At 45.2% G+C, this 19001-nt stretch overlaps 1 protein-coding gene across 1 annotated transcript in view; it reads right to left on the reverse strand.

The window, feature by feature from the left end:
* LOC144752675 (adenosine receptor A3-like) overlaps positions 1 to 14523 on the reverse strand; it is a 64377-nt gene extending 49854 nt beyond the window's left edge. The window contains exon 1 of the mRNA XM_078640544.1: positions 14174 to 14523. Within this exon, the coding sequence (XP_078496670.1) occupies positions 14174 to 14523 (350 nt within the window). The remainder of the gene's footprint in view (positions 1 to 14173) is intronic.
* Positions 14524 to 19001: the final 4478 nt, after the last annotated feature.

Raw genomic sequence — 19001 nt, forward strand, 5'->3', positions numbered from 1 at the left:
GACCGCCCCATCCCCCCGGGTGGTTGCCTCGCCATTGTCGACAAGAACTCCCTCTGCCTCATCACCTCCAGCGAAACCTTCCCCACCGCTGAACACCTGCACTTCCAGATTCATGGCAGCCCCAACTCCACGCTGTATTAAACCCTTTTCTACAGACCCCCCCCAGCCACTGGGCCCTCTTCACCATGGCCCTCCTCACCACCACCAACACTGACTGCATCGCACCCCACGCCTTAGCCTCAATGAACTACATTCTCATCGGTGACCTGAACTTCCACCTCGACAACCCTAATGACCCCAACTCCACCACCCTTCAGGACAACCTCACCAACATCAGACTTAACCAGCTCGTCACCACCCCAACAAACAGGGCAGGTGACACCCTCGACACCATCTTCGCAACAGGAAACAGCGTCCACTTCTGCCACACAACGCAACCCCCATGGACCGACCACCACTGAGTGCACGACACTGTCGACAAACCCAAGGCACCCAAACCTGCCCAACCCCCACCACGAAGGAACTCCACCCTCACCCGAGACAAACACACCCCGGCATCCAATGCTAATGCCTTGGCCAGAGAACTCCATACCTCGATCACAAACTGTGCAGACACACTCCCCCCTCAATGGAACACCGACAAACAGCACCCCAGGAAAGAGGCCTGGTTCACCAACGTTCTCCAAGAAGCCAGACACGCCTGCAGATGCTCGGAGAAGAACTGGAGAAATGCCAAGACACCAGAAAACTACACCACCTACAAGGACGCTCTGACGGACTACCACAACCAAATCAGAACCACCAAAAGGAATTCAGCAACAACAACATCCTCACAAACTCCACCAACTCCAAGGAACTCTTCACCATCATTTAGGAATTCTCCAACCCACGCAGCGGAGCCACAGACATCACCCCGTCCCAAGACCTCTACAACAAACTTGGAACCTTCTTCTACCTCAAGATCAAAAACCTCTACGACAACTTCACCAACCACCCATCACACGCCACTGTCGGCCCGTCCCCAAGACACACAAGCCAGCCCACCATCTCCACCTGAACTCCGATCATGGCCGAATACAACACCTCGATCATGAAAGGCATCCCCTCAGGGGCTCACACGGACCCCTGCCCCATCACATCTACCACAAAGCCACCACCGCCATTGCACCCAAACTACAACATATCATGAACACCACCTAAAAAACAGGCACCTTCCCAGATGACTGGAAACGTACAGAAGTCAGGGCTCTACTCACGAAGCCCACGGCAGACCCCACCGACCTCAAGAACTACCGACCCATCTTGCTCCTCCCTTTCGCAGCAAAAGTTGCAGAGAAAACAGTCAACATTGAAGACAACGCCATCCCCAACCCCTCCCAATCCGGACTCCCCAGCAACCACATCACCAAGACTGCCCTACTCTCCACCACGGATGACATCCCCACCCTCCTGGATGAAGGACACTCCAAAGCCCTCATCCAACTCAATCTGTCTGCAGCCTTCGACACTGTGTCTCACCGCACACTAGTCGCAAGACTACACATTGACATACAAGGAACTGCACTAGACTGGATCCGCTCGTTCCTCACTGGAAGAAGCCAAGGGATCAGCCTGCTGCCCTTCCTCTCCGTCCACACGGAAATCACCTGCGGAGTGCCACAGGGGTCATCTCTAAGCCCGACCCTCTTCAACATCTACATGGCCCCCCTCGCAGCCATCGTCCGACAAACAGCCTCAACATCATATCCTACACCGATGACACTGTCATATAGATATGCTTTGCCTATATGTCGTGTTAAGGTAGCATGAGCTTATTAGGAGTTTAAACGCCATTTTACCTTTCTGCTGCTTCTGCACACGACACATAACTGTTGATTTAGCTTTGAGCCTGGTAGAGTGTTTTGATTCACACGACAATAATATGTTGTTACTCTGATATCAGCTTTGCTTAGTGAGCTGTGTCTGTACAGTGAGTGCTGAAACCTTCAACGATAACTCGACACAGTGGTTGTTGTGAGGTCTGATCTTCGCACCTTCCTAGACATAACATACATGCAGCTGCTGCCAAATTCTGGCTTTAGGCGCGTTTTATATTGCTTTGCACAGAGCATACACACACACTTGATAGTGCTTCGCATGGAGAGAGCTAGTGGAAGATGATGTGATCCCTTACCACTAGGATCTCAGGTATGGGCCCGCCCTGCTAAAAACCCAAAGAGACCTTCTTAGATATAATATAATATACTAGCTAGGGAGGGTGAGAATTAGGTGTTGTTTAACCCTATTCATTTTAGCATTTTAACATGCTTTCACCTTTTGTATTCTATGGACTAGTAAATATGCTGATTACTTTGTTTCTTATAATATGTTTGCTTGTATTAGCTAAGATACTGCGTTTGAGAACACTGCATTAGAAAATAAACATTTCAAATGTGCACGCGTCCTCATTTACTCCTTGTTCTGGATTGAAATGATTGTATAACGAAAGAGTGTTCATGTGTTCCACGTTACCTGAGGTGTACTAAGTCCATGTTCTACTTTGTCCAAACATTGGGAGTTTGTAATAACCAATGAGACACTGTAGCTAGTCTGGTAGGGGATTTTGGGTACTAAGGTGAGTTTTGGCACACCCTAATTCACTGAGGTTCCAAATCTCTATGCACAGTTCTGTATGAGAACGGAATCCCTGCGACATGGCGCCCAATCGTTGGTGGTCTTATTACATGACACTTGAGTAGTGCAATATTCAGTCCTTAACCCCTTCACTATTGTTTCCGGTTAACGGTGGTGTCGGACAAACCTACCTTTATTTACATAGGTCTTTTCAAGCTTGAATCTTTCTATAAAACGGTTTCTTTGAATTACTACCCAGTTGTGCTACAAAGTTTACTTTGTACCTCTTTCTTTCTGTGTCGCTATGGCCGCGCTGAAAATTCCGCAACATAGTCGCATTGCGGTGCGCAATCATTTGCAGACCTATAATGTTCCCGTGGATGGCATGGGCGTGATAATGGTGGTGAGTGCAGAGGTGGCTTACCCTTACGAAATCTTTTACTCGTGGGTGACCTTCCCAGCTGTGAACGCAAATACTACTGTGTTCGACACATACACTCCCACTGCTGTGCCACAGGAATATACTCCATATAGGGCACAGGAAGTTCCTATTGATGCTTGGCAGCACCGTGTATGGTTTGATGGCACCCTACCCCACCTTTTGACTGCTCCGAGGTTAGGTCCTTTGTCCATTCCCGGCACAAATTGGCCTGTTTTGGCTGGATTTACACCTCATCCTCAACACGGGGCATGTACCGTGGTTGAGTTAAGACGACTTCATGTAGTCGCAATTAGCGTGATTAGGTCGTTAGTGCAGTACATAACCCGTAATCTCCCGGGCGGGGCCCCAGGTGGTGCGGCGCTTCCTGCTGGACAGGGCGGCATGAAGCTCAGTCCCGTGATGGTCAACGCTGTGATGGGCAAGCGCCCCCAGGATAGGGATAAATTTTGTTTCTGGCTTGCTGAAAAGTTTGACCAGCTGGAAGCAGTATTTCCTAACACGACTCCTGGTGAGAAACACAGGATTCTGACAATTAGCATGCCGAAAGACTTGACCCATTGAAATTGGTGACTGTGAGACATGGGGTAGAAGATTTGCGGCAGTCTATGCGAGGTGTTACGGTACTCCGTCTATGACTGTTTTGTCAACGGTCCTTAAGCATGTTCAGGATGAGCACGGACCTGAGGCTGCTGTTGAATTTGGTATGCGCCTGTGTGGCTCCTTTGATGTGGTTTACGATCTCATTCTTGCAAATGTCAAGGGAGATGCGGTGAACTTTCAGGTGGCCAATGCTTTGCAGGCGATTCCCGAAGTTGAGAAACCCCGGCAGTTAGCAAGGATTATTGTGGCGGCTTATAAAACCGTGGGCCGCAATAGTAGGGGTCTCAAGCCTTTTTCTAATAAAGAGAAGAAAAACCCCCAAGGGCAGAAGTCAGAAACTGATGAACAGCCCAAGACCAAAAAAAAAAATTGCCCAAAAAAGCAAAAACAGGGAAAACAACAACAACAGAGACAGGAGTCTCGTCCTCCGACTCCTTTGCCTGCGCTCACAGAACGTGTTTATGACTTGTGCGACCGCGCGACAATAAAATCACCTGATCGATATCAGGTTTCTGACCAATGCTCTCCTCGTTCTTTTCAGGACTCATCGGCCTTGACCAGTGGTGGAGGAGGCAGCAGGGGTCGGGGTGGCCAGCAGGGACGCGACTAGCCCCGCCCAAAAGACGGTAAAGGCAAGCAGGACGATTCTACACCGAAGAGACCCCAGTTTCAAAAGAAGAAAGTCGCCGCTTTATCAGCTAGATATGCCACAGATAGTGAGAACGCAGCTTTGGAATCAGACATGGGCTCTGACCTTGCTGGACAGCGCGACGGAGATCACCATTGTGCGGGAGTCCCTGTGTCCACTACTGAAGGTGACAGCGACTGACCGTTATGTTGTTGTGGAAACAGCTGACACTCAAGTTGCTCCCCCTGAGAGACTTTATGAAATAGTCCTGTTCATTGAAGGTGACATACAGCGTACCATAAAAGGGGATTTTGAGAAAATCTTACAACTACCTATGACATTTTGTTAGCGGAGGCTGACTGGCCCCCACCTTTTGTACTCGGTGCTCCAAGAGGGGAGGAGGTAATCCTCCCTAGTTTCGCGCACACGGTCTCAAAGGAGCATGCACTGAATTTTGCAGAAGAGTGGGCTAGAACCCTTGCGCAGGCTCTGTACCGTACACACTGTGGTTGGGATACATTTTCCCCACAACACGAAATACCTTTTACGGTCACAGCCACAGCCTCAACCTCAATATCCCATAAGACGTGAAGCTAAGGCTTCCGTGGCGGAAATCCTTCAACAATTGGAATATCAAGGAGTGATTGAAACATGTGTGTCACTGATGAATAACCCTCTTTTTACTGTGACCAAGCCTGACAGATCATATCGTTTGGTATCGGATTACCGGCATTTAAACTCGCATTTCCGTACCTGTGCAGTACAGAATACTCACGGCTCTCCCTTAGTGGATAGTCTTGTGTGTAAGCGGTCTAAACCCACGCTTGACATTTCCAATGGTTTTTATGCCCACCATTTGGATGGTCTAAGTTCCCAATGGAACAGTTTTACATGCGGCGGCATACAAAAACAATTTCGATGTTTATCAATGGGCTATAAGAATAGTCCAGGCGTATTTGCTTCCCGCATAGTCTCTCTCTTGGAGAGAATCGATCCTGATGCATGCTCGTATGTGGATGACATTTATCTCACAGACGATGAACTTTGGGAGCATCTGTGTTGAGTAGACCGCATAATTTGTAGCTTTGCGGACTTCGGTTACAAATTCAACTTTGCAAAGTCGCACATTGCAGAGTGTTGTTCCTGGGCTATGAGCTCAACAATGAAGGTAGAGGATTAGCTCCTCACTTCTTGGAGAAATGCGCCCAGCTGCGCGCTCCGACAACTCTGAGAAAATTACAGTCTTTGCTGGGATTTTTGAATGTCGGGAGGACTTACATTCCTGAATATGCCCAGCGTGTCAAGCCTTTGTATGCTTTGATACAACCTACTTTTACCAAATCTTGCTGGCTGCCAGAACACTAAGCTATTCTGCAATCTTTGCAGGCTGATCTGCTCGCTTCTAAATACTTACTGACTCGTGATAACCACACTAACCTGGTGATAAGAATCGTCCCGGGGCGGTGGGTTTCACTTAACTTAATTTTAACGAAGGAGACACAGTACCTATTGCCTACAAGTCACACTTTTACACTTCGGCTGAAATGCGATTTTCCACTGTGGAGAAAGTTTTAACAGCTGTTCAGATGACGATTCTTAAGGAACGTGCTCTGTCACAGGGAAAACGCATGTTGGTTGTTACCCCGTGTCCTGCTTTGGAGGCAGTTATGTAATCATTGTACCAAATTCTAAAGCTTTGCACCCTCGGTGGATACAATGGGCTGCTTCATTGACGTCTCCGGATGTCACATTTATTTTTGATGCCTCCTTACGGTTGCAGGAGTTTTTGCAATATGAATTCGTTCATCCTGCACCTTTGGCTATGCGGCCTTTGGAGGATTTCCATTGCATCATATACACTGATGGTTCAGCGCAGGTTGTGCATGGTTCTAAACACTTCTAAGTTTCCGCATGCGCCATTGTGGTAGGTGCCATGGTGAACAATGAGTTCAAGTCCAGAGTTGTGCATATGCAGACTCTAGGGGACTGCACCGCACAATTGGCAGAGCTTCGTGCTCTGATGCTTGCATTGGAGTACGCTGATCCTAGTGTGACGACTCTTATAGTAAGTGATTCTTACTACTGTGTCCAGTCTTACAATGAGAACTTGTTCTTTTGGATTCAGAATGATTTTCGTGATTCCATGGGTAGCACAATAAAACATAAAATGATCTGGGTCCGAGTGGCTGAGCTTGAAGAGCAGTTGCCACTCGTGTTTGTAATTCATACTCTCGGTCATCAGCGCGTAGGAGTCCACGCTGTTGGCAACTCGCTGGCTGATGAGGCAGCGAAATCAGCGGTATCGACATATTTAGTTGCAGCAGTTACACGGTCCAAAAGTAAGATTGATGATGATATCTTGGCAGCTGTTGCTGCCACTGAGAAGGGAGGTAAATATCCTAAGGGGTTCCCTTCGAAGTACTCATATCACTTAAGTCCCGATAAGGTTCCTTATGTGAAAATACCTGACGTTGGGGAGAGATTGATTCCCAACTCGGATAGCAGAAATACATTGATCACAGTGGCACATGCAGGTGTTGCGTCTGCGCATGCGGGCGTTTCTGCCACTGTGGCCACTGTGTCTCAATTACAACAGCATTTTTGGTGGCAGGGACTGTACAAACAGACGCGCAATTATGTCCTTCAATGTGACATTTGCCAGCAGATTAAGCCTTCAACTGCTACGCGTCCGCCCCAAACACAGTTTTTCATTTCTAATAAACCACTAGGTTGTGTTTATTTAGATCACTGCGGTCCTTTTTCTTCTGATACTGCATATAAGTACGTCTTAGTCGCAGTTGATTCATGCACACGCTTTGTATGGGTCTGGCCTCACCACAGCGCTGATTCACGGACTCTCATAAGGGATTTGCGTGTCTTTGTAGGGATTTTTGCCTGTGGTACTTTCAATTCGGATCAGGGTCCTGCTTTCGCCTCTAAGGCGTATAAGGATGCCATGGCTTCGTTGGGGGAAACAACCTTTACAACGCAACTTTTACAACGCACTACCATTACAACGAAACTTTTACAACGCAACATCCATTACAACCATGTCTTTACAACGCAACCATTACAACGCATGACACTACAACGCATACCACTACAACGCATGTCATTACAACGCAGTCATTACAACGCATACCATTACAACGCATAACATTACCATCCAACACTTACCCTACTGTTGCACCCCCTGGAGTTAGAATAGTAATTTATACCCATACACTATCCAACACTTACCCTACTGTTGCACCCGCTGGAGTTAGAATAGTAATTTTTACCCATACACTATCCAACACTTACCCGACTGTTGCAGCCCCTGGTGTTAGAATAGTAATTTTTACCCCTACACTATCCAATACTTACCAAACATGCAATGTAATGTTATGCGTTGTAATGGTATGCGTTGTAAAGGTAGTGTGCGTTGTAATGGAATGCGTTGTAAAGGTAGTTTAAAAATATTCGTTGTAATGGCATGCGTTGTAATGGAATGCGTTGTAACGGATGTTGTGTTGTAAAAAATGCTTTGTAAAGGTATGCGTTGTAAAAGTATGCATTGTAACATCATACATCCCTTCGTCGGGGGTCCAAGTCAAGTTTTCATCTCCATACAGGCCTGAGGGCAATAGTGTAGTGGAACTAATGAACCGTGACTTAAAGCAATCATTGACAGATCGAGTTATAGGCACTGGCAGGAACTGGCTGGCCCATCTCAATGGCGTGCAGTGTGCTCTTAATAATCTCCCTAGAAGGTCTCTGGGTGGGCGGACCCCATACGAAATGCTCTTTGGTATCAAGATGTATGTACCGGACCTTGTCGGTCTAGACTCGGTGGCTGTTGCTGCCTCCTTTGACGTAGATGAACATTGCAATGTTTTACAGACTCTACAAAAGACAAGAGACAGTCTTGCAAGAAAGAGTTTGGTCCCTCTTACCGTGCTCCAGTTCCTGTGCTTGGTGTGAAGGGCACAAGAACAGTCATTTTACCACCACTTCCAGGTCGTAAGGAAAACAGGTATATCTCCATTGACAATGTCAAGATACACAGAGTGGCCGATTCTTCTAAGTATGACACCGGCAGTCTCTTTTCTTTCAATGGTGGGAAATTCTGTAATGGTTACTGCTTCTAGTCCAGAGCCGGAGATGGCCATCGAGATGCCTACAATTTCTAGTCCTTTATTGAGTACATTGCCTGGTACTCAACTTGATGAAACTGACTACTCTTACCCAACTGACTTATCGATGCCTGATTTACTAACTCGTTTGGCCACAGAATCCAGATTTTCTTTTGACACTGTTTCACACACATCAGGAAAGCCCTCAGGGATTGCAGTCTATACAAGTTTATTTAAAAAACATTTTTTGATTCCCCCTTGGACATATATTTGGATGGTGCTTTTTTCGATTCACCTTTTTATGTCAAATGGTTTTGTGTTTTATTTTTTCCGATCCGTCAATGGACACTATGTCGAAGAGAGAACATGCATTCGACATCTAAATGGAACATTGGCACCCCATTCTTCATCGCATACTGCACACAGATTGAAGAGAGACTTGGCTTTTGTTAACATCACTGCTTGGCCTGTCCTGGATGGGATAGTATGGGATGCTGTTAAACTTCAAATCCATGGCTCCACTGAGGTTATAAATGTTCCTAATGTACTTAGAGTCAACATGGGGGATGTAGTTAAACGAAACATAGGTTGTGATGATTGGGATGTTCAGGCCGTAGAGGCGTTGTTTTCTGATTTGAAATATTATGCTGCCTTTGATGCTGAAGATTTATATTTAGAATCTGCTAATTATGGTGATTTATTTTGTTTCCAACATTTTGGTAACTGCTACTTACATAAAACTAACTTCAGGAGGAGTACTGTAAATTATACACAGTGGGAACATTGCCCTGCTCCTTTGCAAGGCAGTTCGAGTACCTTTTTGAAAAAGTACACTTATTTTACTGACTTTAATCAGTCCAATCCCGCTTCATTTTATTTTAAAATGACATAAAAGTCAACGTCCAAGGTTAGACTTACCGATACTAAGTTATTGTACTCGCTGTCCTTGCTACACCAGTTAGCTGTTGGAGGCTACGAGTTATGGAAGGAAACAGTTGACCTTAAATCAGTTTGGGGTTCTAAAAGTTGGCAGGTACAAGGCACTGAGGTTTTCCACCGTGCATGTCTCATCCCAAATCATATGTTGTTTTTGAATTCTACCATTTCACAGACAACATGATTTGGATTGGCTACTTCTAAAAAATTAAATACTCCTTCCTTCCCTGATTTAGAATAATATTCAGGTTGGGGTAATACTACAAAATTTTCGATTAGGGAGTTGCAAACTCTATTACTAAATTCGTCCTTTAACATATCCAGTTTGGATCCCAAAGGTTGGCTGCTGTGGCACAGAAGTGCAGACTCGTGCCAACATCGTTTTCTGGGTTTAGCTGATGGCTTTACACAGGTGAGGGTCAATCCCCGTTTTGGGAATGACCATTCCGTCACCACTTATTCCGTGGGCAAATTATGTCAGAATTGGCTAAAACATTCTACCTTGGCGTCTGTTAAACTGCATTTATCTAAACTGAATGACGATGTTGATTTGAATGATTTCATAAAAGGCCCGGCTAGAGGTAGATCTAAAAGATGGATATATGTGGTTTATAATGAAATCTGGAAAACATCACAGATTGAGGCGGCTACCCGCTTTAGGGCTATTGATCAAGCTAATTTAGAAAAGGTGCTTGCAGTAGTGGATAATAGCATTAACACACTTTCTTCCCGCATTTATACATTGGATAATATTTTGTCATCTGTTGTTGATATTGTACAAGATGAAGTGTCTGTGTTATACCATGGTCAAAATCAATTGCATTCTATTATGCAGTTTGCGTGGACCCTGCAGACACTCAAGTCGGGGAGAGTGCCTTGGAATTACATGAATGTCTCATCTCTATTTGCCCCATTTAATTTGACTGACAAGCAGCGGTTGCTTTCAATGAGAGATGCATCCTTTTCCATGTTACACATTGAACGATTGGAGTCTGTACCATTCTTTGTGGCAGAGGCCACTGCTCCAACGTGGCTTATCCATGGGTTAATAACATTACCATTTGCTGTTTTCAAATTTACGAATTGTATGAAATATTGAGACTCTTGGTAGTTCCTACCTCCATGAAGCCTGGTCGCTTCCTTTTACATACAGATGCCTTAGGGAGGGAAAGGAAGTTTATCTGAAAGGTCAAGAGTGCACCGAAACACCAGATCACTCATTAATGTGTAGACATATTCAATTACACGGCTCTTGCAATCAAGAACAGCCTAATTTAGCCTGTGTTTTGAAAGGTACCCCCGTGCCCGCTATCGTCCCCACATATACATTACTGGCAAATGGCAGTTATTTACTTTTAAATAATGAAGATTGCTGTGGGTTAATAAAAGGCATTGCTTATGTCGTTACAGTCAGTGAACGTGTGGTTTGCTGTAAAAATGTTTTGTACCCACCCACGCATGGGAACTTCCATCTGGCCGAGGATTCCGACCTTGAAAGCAGAGTTCAATGGGATGAGTCGAATAAGAGCCCTATTGTCACAAAAAGAAGTTGCCCTGACATCTGCTTGTGAAACATTTGTCCTTCACGTAGCAAACACCCGCACAGAGGTGCAAGCTTTATTAAATACTGACCTACCATTGCATTTCAGTGAACTGATTCATACAATCTTTAACGCATCCTCCACATCGGGGCTGGTGCATTTTTTTAAAGTAGTTAGCAGTGGTCTTGTTACTTCCTTAAAAAAAATATTTAGAGTCATTCCTGCTTTCTTCCATTCAATCTTTTCCAGCCTATTTGGTGGATTTCCCATTTTACTGGCGCTGGCTGCAGGCGTTCTGGTGCTGTTTTGTTTCATTAAAAATGGATGCACATCCTGTGTTCCAAGACGAGCTGTCGCGGCTTGCACTGTTTCGCAACAGGATGCTTCAATACTATGGTGCGTTGCCGCTCACCACCTTAAGTGCTGCTTATAGATTATCATTTTGATTTTCCTATTTCACATGTGTCCAGTCTGTCTTTCATTGCCTGAGCTGCGATTTTGACTAGGCCCTGGATTTGTGTCTCTGCAATATGGTGTCTCCTGACATGGATTTTAATCAACTCATGAGCCTCTTAGTTGCTCATGAGTTGCTTTGTTCTGACGAAGGGATTATGGCCTTGGCAGCGATGCATGGAGTACTGGGTCGTTGGAATATATTCGCAGCGGCGCAAGATTTCTTGGCACACAGCTTCATTGAGAACACACCGAGTTGTCCTCTGATGGTGCTAGAGGCTCCGGTAATTGAAGAGCACGTATGTTCTTTCCCGCTATTGAATTGGATGGCTGAATTGTTTTTGGATGATAACAGTGACTTCCTTTTGGAAGCTGTTGCTGCTTATTTTGCATATTCAGTCCTAGGCTGAGACCAATCGAGGCCTTTTATTGACATTGAACATTTTCGTTAAATTTTTTTTTAAATTATGTAAAACTTTTAAAGTCCCGGAGCTATTGGCTTTCATTAAAGTGAACAATAAATTGTCATGATTTTGAGATTTTGTTTTTTTGGGAGACGAAAATATTTTTCTCACTTACTCAAATTTGAACTGATCATCGTTCTTGAACTCTGCATTTCAGAAATGAGTCCCTCATCTTGTCTTATCTTACCTTATCAGTGCTCGGATCATGGGAGGGTGTCATATAGATATGCTTTGCCTATATGCTGTGTTAAGTTAGCATGAGCTTATTAGGAGTTTAAACGCCATTTTACCTTTCTGCTGCTTCTGCACACGACACATAACTGTTGTTTTAGCTTTGAGCCTAGTGGAGTGTTTTGATTCACACGAGAATAATATGTTGTTACTCTGATATCAGCTTTGCTTAGTGAGCTGTGTCTGTACAGTGAGTGCTGAAGCCTTCAAGGATAACTCGACACAGTGGTTGTTGTGAGGTCTGATCTTCGCACCTTCCTAGACATAACATACATGCAGCTGCTGCCAAATTCTGGCTTTAGGCACGTTTTATATTGCTTTGCACAGAGCATACACACACACTTGATGCTGCTTCGCATGCAGAGAGCTGGTGGAAGATGATATGATCCCTTACCACTAGGATCTGAGGTATGGGCCCGCCCTGCTAAAAACCCAAAGAGACCTTCTTAGATATAATATAATATACTAGCTAGGGAGGGTGAGAATTAGGTGTTGTTTAACCCTATTCATTTTAGCATTTTAACATGCTTTCACCTTTTGTAGTCTATGGACTAGTAACTATGCTGATTACTTTGTTTCTTATAATATGTTTGCTTGTATTAGCTAAGATACTGCGTTTGAGAACACTGCATTAGAAAATAAACATTTCAAATGTGCACGCGTCCTCATTTACTCCTTGTTCTGGATTGAAATGATTGTATAATGAAAGAGTGTTCATGTGTTCCATGTTACCTGAGGTGTACTAAGTCCATGTTCTGGTTTGTCTAAACATTGGGAGTTTGTAATAACCAATGAGACACTGTAGCTAGTCTGGTAAGGGATTTTGGGTACTAAGGTGAGTTTTGGCACACCCTAATTCACTGAGGTTCCAAGTCTCTATGCACAGTTCGGTATGAGAACGGAATCCCTGCGACAACACCCAGCTCATCCTCTCCCTAACCAAAGACCCCACCACCATAAAACTCAACTTCCAGAGAGGAATGCAAGAAGTCGCAGTCTGGATGACCAACAGCTGCCTAAAACTCAACGCCGAGAACATAGAAGTCCTCGTCCTTGGAACCACTTATTCAGCATGGTTCAACACCTGGTGGCCCACCACCCTAAGAACCCCCCACCCCCTCAGACCACGCTAAAACACTTGCCATTATACTTGATTCTTCACTCGCCATGAACCGCCAGGTAAATGCCGTCATCTCCAGCTGCTTCAACACCATCCTCATCCTCCACAAGGCCTTCAATGGATCCCCCCGAGTCGAGGAAGACAGTCACCCACACACTCATCACCAGCAGACTGGAGTATGGCAACACACTACGCCGGTATCAACAAGTCCCTACTCCGCAAACTCCAAACTATATAGAACACTGAGGCCAGACTCGTCCTCGGCATCCCCCAGCATGAGCACATCAGCCAACACCTGCGGAGACTCTTCTGGCTCTCTGTGGAGAAGAGAGTCACCTACAAAATCCTCACCCACGCCTACAAATGCCTACACAACAACAGACTTAAATACCTCAACGACAGAATAAACTTTCACGTACTCAAAGGAAACCTGCGATCGTCCAACTTCGCACTGGCTGAAACACCATGCATGCACAGAGCCAGAGCAGGCGGAAGATAGTTCTCTCACATTGCAGTTACGACCTGGAACAAGCTACCGGCAGACATCAGACATGCCCCCTCCCTGAACACCTTCAGGAAGACCCTCAAGACCTCTTCGGATGAACGGAGCGGTGTAACCCCCAGCACCTTGAAATCCTCAAGGGTGAGTAGCGTGCTTATAATTCCCTGATTGATTGAACAATGAATCTAGAAGCTAAATGAACTGTGGGACCAAGGTGCTTTAGTCCTTGGTGCGTCGGGTGTGGGGGGGTGATTATTTATGCATATTTTAATGAAATGATTTTAACTAATTGAATTGTTAATAAACTTTACTTACTTACTTACTAGTCCAACATCTTATTGAAGTAATAATTCACATTTTTCACACACTTCAAACATTACCATCAGACATGATCAGCAGGAGCACTTGTGCACTCGGAATTGTGCAGTGTGCTCTTCATGCACAGCTAGCACTGACGAGATCAAATCAAAAAGAGACAAATTGCAATTTATATTCTATAGAAGCTTATAAAAAACTCCTGTATCTTACCTTGTGGGGATTTTTATCCTCAGATACCTGTCAATCGCTATAGCCAGAAGAGAAAGGATAGACACGTGTGTGAATATAATTAAAAGGCAGCACATGAAAAGACAGCCGTAGAAGTGAATCCGCACTTGAAGGCTAACAACGATGGCCAGAGGGGTAACCAGGAATCCCACTGCCACGTCGGCTATGGACAGGGACACAATGAAGTAAAATGTTGTATTTTGAAAGCCGGGAGTCAGCATTACTGCCCAGATCACCAGAACATTTCCGATAACAGCAAATACTGCAATGAGCGATTCAATCATGATGTAAACTGCTTGCAGATTGGTCAAAGAGACTGTGTCATTGACCATTTTTGAAATAACTAAAATACTCTACTTAGTCTTAAGAAATAAAAGAATGTCTTGAAGGAGACAACAAAACCATAAATACGAACAACGAAGCTAAACGAATACATATGGAATCCAATTATGGTCTTCAGATGGCGTTTACTGTAAAGACAAAATAAACACACGCTTACGTTAGAAAACTGTTAATAAATGATACGCGATAAATACAGTGAAATTCATAGTTTAAAATGATATACAACAATTAACAAACAGCTGTACAAAATATTGAAATATTTATTATACCTATTTTACTATTATTTGAGGGTTCTGATGAGCTTTTTGTCTCCTCACAGAGCGCTTATTGTGTTTTAGAGGTAAGATCATCTCTGAGGCTCCTTGCCTCTCCCTATCAAATTGTTTTTTTCAGTATATCTATTTTTCTTATTTCTATTTTACTCTCTCCTCCCAAAGTCGTGAGTTTACCTTTTTGGTGCCTCATGGCCTTTTCTGTCCTCTAGCCTTCACACTTTTGCCATAGCTCCTTCAGGATTTCTTGATGGTCCAGCTGAATAACATTGTTGCATGAACAAAACGCCAAAACTAAAAACAGTATAAACACTTTTTAGTTGCATGTTACTTGTTTTAATTTTATCTGTTTTCTGCCCAAATCAATTAGTACAGAGGCATGTATCTTTTCATTCAAATAATAAAAAATGCATAGGTGACAAAGGGGCTGATTTATATATCGGTGGACAGACCATTTCTTTGACAGGGTGACGGAGTAAATTACTCCATCGCTTTATCACAAATGCCGCCCGCCGAATTTAGAAATGACTGCCAAATTGGCACAAATTTCTAAAGCATTAGCAAGAACTGCAGTCACTGTGATTCCTTTTAATGCACTTTGCAGATTGGTGCAGGGCTCCGTCAACATGAGACATGAGAGAGAAAAAGAAGGAGTAAGCGGACCAGATCTTTGGTTCCTCATAAAAGTTAAAGGTATTACTGTTTGAGTAAATATTACTCCCTGTGTATGCCAAGCTATGTGCCTTGGGCTGTTCACTACCTGACGGCATGGGCCAACATGGTCTCAGTAAAGTCAGAGTGTAGTCAGGAATCCCCATTGAACTAAGCATATCAACCCAGGCGTTAATGTTTCCTGCTATCAACATGTTGTTGGCCGGAATTAGCCAATGAGTATTCAAATACATGATATAGTGGGCCGTGAAAGGCCACTGCTGCTGATAATGAAATGTTAGGATTGAATACGCATAGGGTGACGAAGTACATACATTCAGATTATGCTGTATTAGGTAGCTCTGTGCAGTTAGGTTCACTTACTTATTTAAGCCTACTACCCCTCCTGGGGGATAGCCCATCAACCAGGACTCTCCAGCCATCTCTGTCCTGGGCTTTTCTTTCAATCTGACTCCAGGTGTAACCCATGTCCTTGCAGTCAGCCTCAAGGCCTCGACATCAGGGGCCCTATTACGTATGGGGCGCATTTTTCTTGTTAGTGCTGGGCTCACCTTTCAAAAGGTGCCCCCAGCACTAACCAGGAAATGCACCCATGTCCTTGCAGTCAGCCTCAAGGCCTCAACATCAGGGGCCTTATTATGTATGGGGCGCATTTTTCTTGTTAGTGCGGGGCTCACCTTTCAAAAGTTTCCCCCAGCACTAACCAGGAAAATGCGCCCAGGGGGCAGCGTACGCAGGTTAAAAACAGAGCAGCTGCTTTACTGACACTTTGTGTTTCACTGTGCAGGTGGCAACATGCCTGTACTTTATAGGGCAATTGGAGATCCCATTGCAGGCGGGTGCAGTCACTCACTGGAAGAGTGACTGCAGTTGTGCTGACCATGGTAATCTTCAGGTTCTTGAGGGCATATTTACAAGCCCCTATTGCCACCACAACATCCCTTTGTCAGACGTTGTGGTGAGAATACGGGTTTCGCCCTATTTACAAGGCAGCATTAATCGACTTAACATGGCTAAAGGCTGGCTTGTACATAAAGCACCCTTTCACTCTATACTTAGCGTGAAAGGGGCAGACAATGGGTGTTGTGGTGGGCGTTCCATCAAAACACCCATTCAGTTTGACACAGCTCCATATTTACAAGCGTGGCGTAAATATGGGGCAGCGCACATAAACAATCGTAAAAAATTGTTTTGCAACTTCTATGTGTGCTGCAATAAGCAGCACACATAGAAGTTACAAAATGCTATTTCATATTGTTTATGTGCAGGAAGGGACACCTTCCTGCATATAAACAATCTTCCCCTGCATCGCAGGCACCCTTGCACTATGGTGAAAGGGTGTCTTCATTGGTGCTAGGCGGCTAAATTAACACCAGTGCAAGGGGAACCGGGTGGGCTGCACCGCATCCTTGTATATGGTGCAGACCTTTGTTTCAGAAGTGGTGGAGCGCAGCATTAGGCCAAGGAAGCTAACGCCATGCTCCTCTTCTTCCTCGTAAATATGCCCGTAGGTATTTCTCCTGTGAATGTTGAGGCCAAGTTGTGCTGATGTGGCTGCCACTTTGACAGTCTTCTCTTGCATCTGCAGAAGGGTATGGGAGAGACGGGCCAGGTTGTCTGAGCTGCATCCAAGGTGACCACTGGATTTCATTTATTTTCCTTACTGTGGATGTCTTCATGATCAAGTGTAGGGACAGCAGGAAGAGAAAAAGCGAGAGCAAGCAACCCTGGCGGACTCCGATCCTTATTTCGAAAGCTTCTGTGAGTTGCCCTCCATGAACTAGTGTTAGACCTGTCATTAGGGTGGTCTTCCCCCAAACCTTTTGCCTGCTTACTAACCCGGGGCGGAGCTTGCGGACTTTCATTCTGCGCAATTCCATGGAGTGTCCAAAAATGTCTGAGGGCAGGCGGAGCATTGCTTAACACCCCAATATCCATCTACAAGTATGTGTGTAGTGCTGGAGCTCGCCTCTCATTGACAAAGGGACAGTTTTTGTACACAGTAAAGATACATTTGAATGTGATCAGCTGTATAATAATTATCATGCTTTACCATGCCTTGGCAGAGGCTCCTGTCACACCACACACAGGATCTCATCCATCTCACCAATCCTGGGTAGCTCCCGCTCCTTAAATCCCTGTACCTCTTCCTCCTCTGGCAGTTCCAAGTCCCCGCGTGCCTGTCATTCAGCTCCAGGACTTCTGTGTGAGAGCCCATTCTCCATCTCCATCCAGTCCTCTCTCTGGTGGGATCCCGCTGCTGCTGGCTGGAGCATGGAGGGTGCGAGGCTTGGGCAGGTGTGGGAACTTAGAAGCAAGCTACCATAGGCTAGATGGGGGAGGACGCTTTGCGGAAGGTGGTGGGGTTTGGAAAAGCTGAGAGAGCTCTCCTTCTCTCTCACCACCAAAGTCTGGAAGGTCGCTGTTAGAAATGGAGGTCTCTAGTTGGCAGAGGTAGGTACCTTTGTTCAAATAGGGACCCTTGCATCTAGTCTGGGTAAGGGGGATAAACACTTTAGATAACCCATGCTCACCCCCTTGGTAGCTTGGCACAGGCAGACAGGCTTATCCCAAAGGCAATGTGTAAAATATTTGTACCAAAACTCACAGTAACACAGTGAAAACACCACAAAAGGACAACACACAAGTTTCTAAAAATAAAGTATCTTTATCTAAACTCAACAAGACTAAAATGACACAAATCCAACATACACAGTTAAAAAATGACTTTCAAAAGCTTTCAAGAACTTGTACCATAGAAAACTATGGATGCGTGACTATTCATCAAAGTACCTGTAGATGCGTCAAAGTTCCAAAGCCAAACAGCAGCAGAGTTAGAAAACAAAGAGATGCAACAATACTGAGACCTTGGGGAGACAATGCGACAGTTCTGCGACACGCAGATGATGAATTGTGTCGAATCCGGTCTGTATGGGTAGTGGGGCATCGATTCTTCGTGCCGGTTCCGGTTCGCAGGTGATGCATCAGGAAAGCGTGCCGCATAGGTACGATGAGTGGAAATCCGGGATGCGTCAGCATGCAATGTGGTGGCGTCGAGCGTCGGTGCGCTGGTCCTCTTCAGCCACGTTCCCTCAATGCATCAATTCTTGCAGCGGTGACAGGCGCTGCAACGGTTTTCGCAGCAGCACAGCGATGCGTGGAAATTCTTTAAGCGCCATAGAGAAAACACCTGCAAGAAAAGTGATGCGTCTATTTCTGTAGTTCTTCAAGCTTCTTCTCAGCTCCCAAACAGCAGCAATAACCTCCAGAGGCCCAAAACTACTGGCAAAGTCACCTCTAGGCAGGTCAGAACACACAAAAGCAGAGTTCATGGGAACTGGGGGTGAAGTCTTTGTGTCCCTGAGACTTCTGAACAGGAGGCCAGCTCACTTCAGGGCATTGGAGATCTCCTTCAGGCAGGGAACACAGCACACAGGAAAGTCCTTTTTCTTTCCTTGGCAGAACCAGCAACTGCAGGCCAACCCCCGACCCACAGCAAGGGTAGTACTTCTCCTCAGTTTCTC

Source organism: Lissotriton helveticus, chromosome 5_1 (assembly GCF_964261635.1).
Source record: "Lissotriton helveticus chromosome 5_1, aLisHel1.1, whole genome shotgun sequence".
Classification (NCBI taxonomy): Eukaryota; Metazoa; Chordata; class Amphibia; order Caudata; family Salamandridae; genus Lissotriton; species Lissotriton helveticus.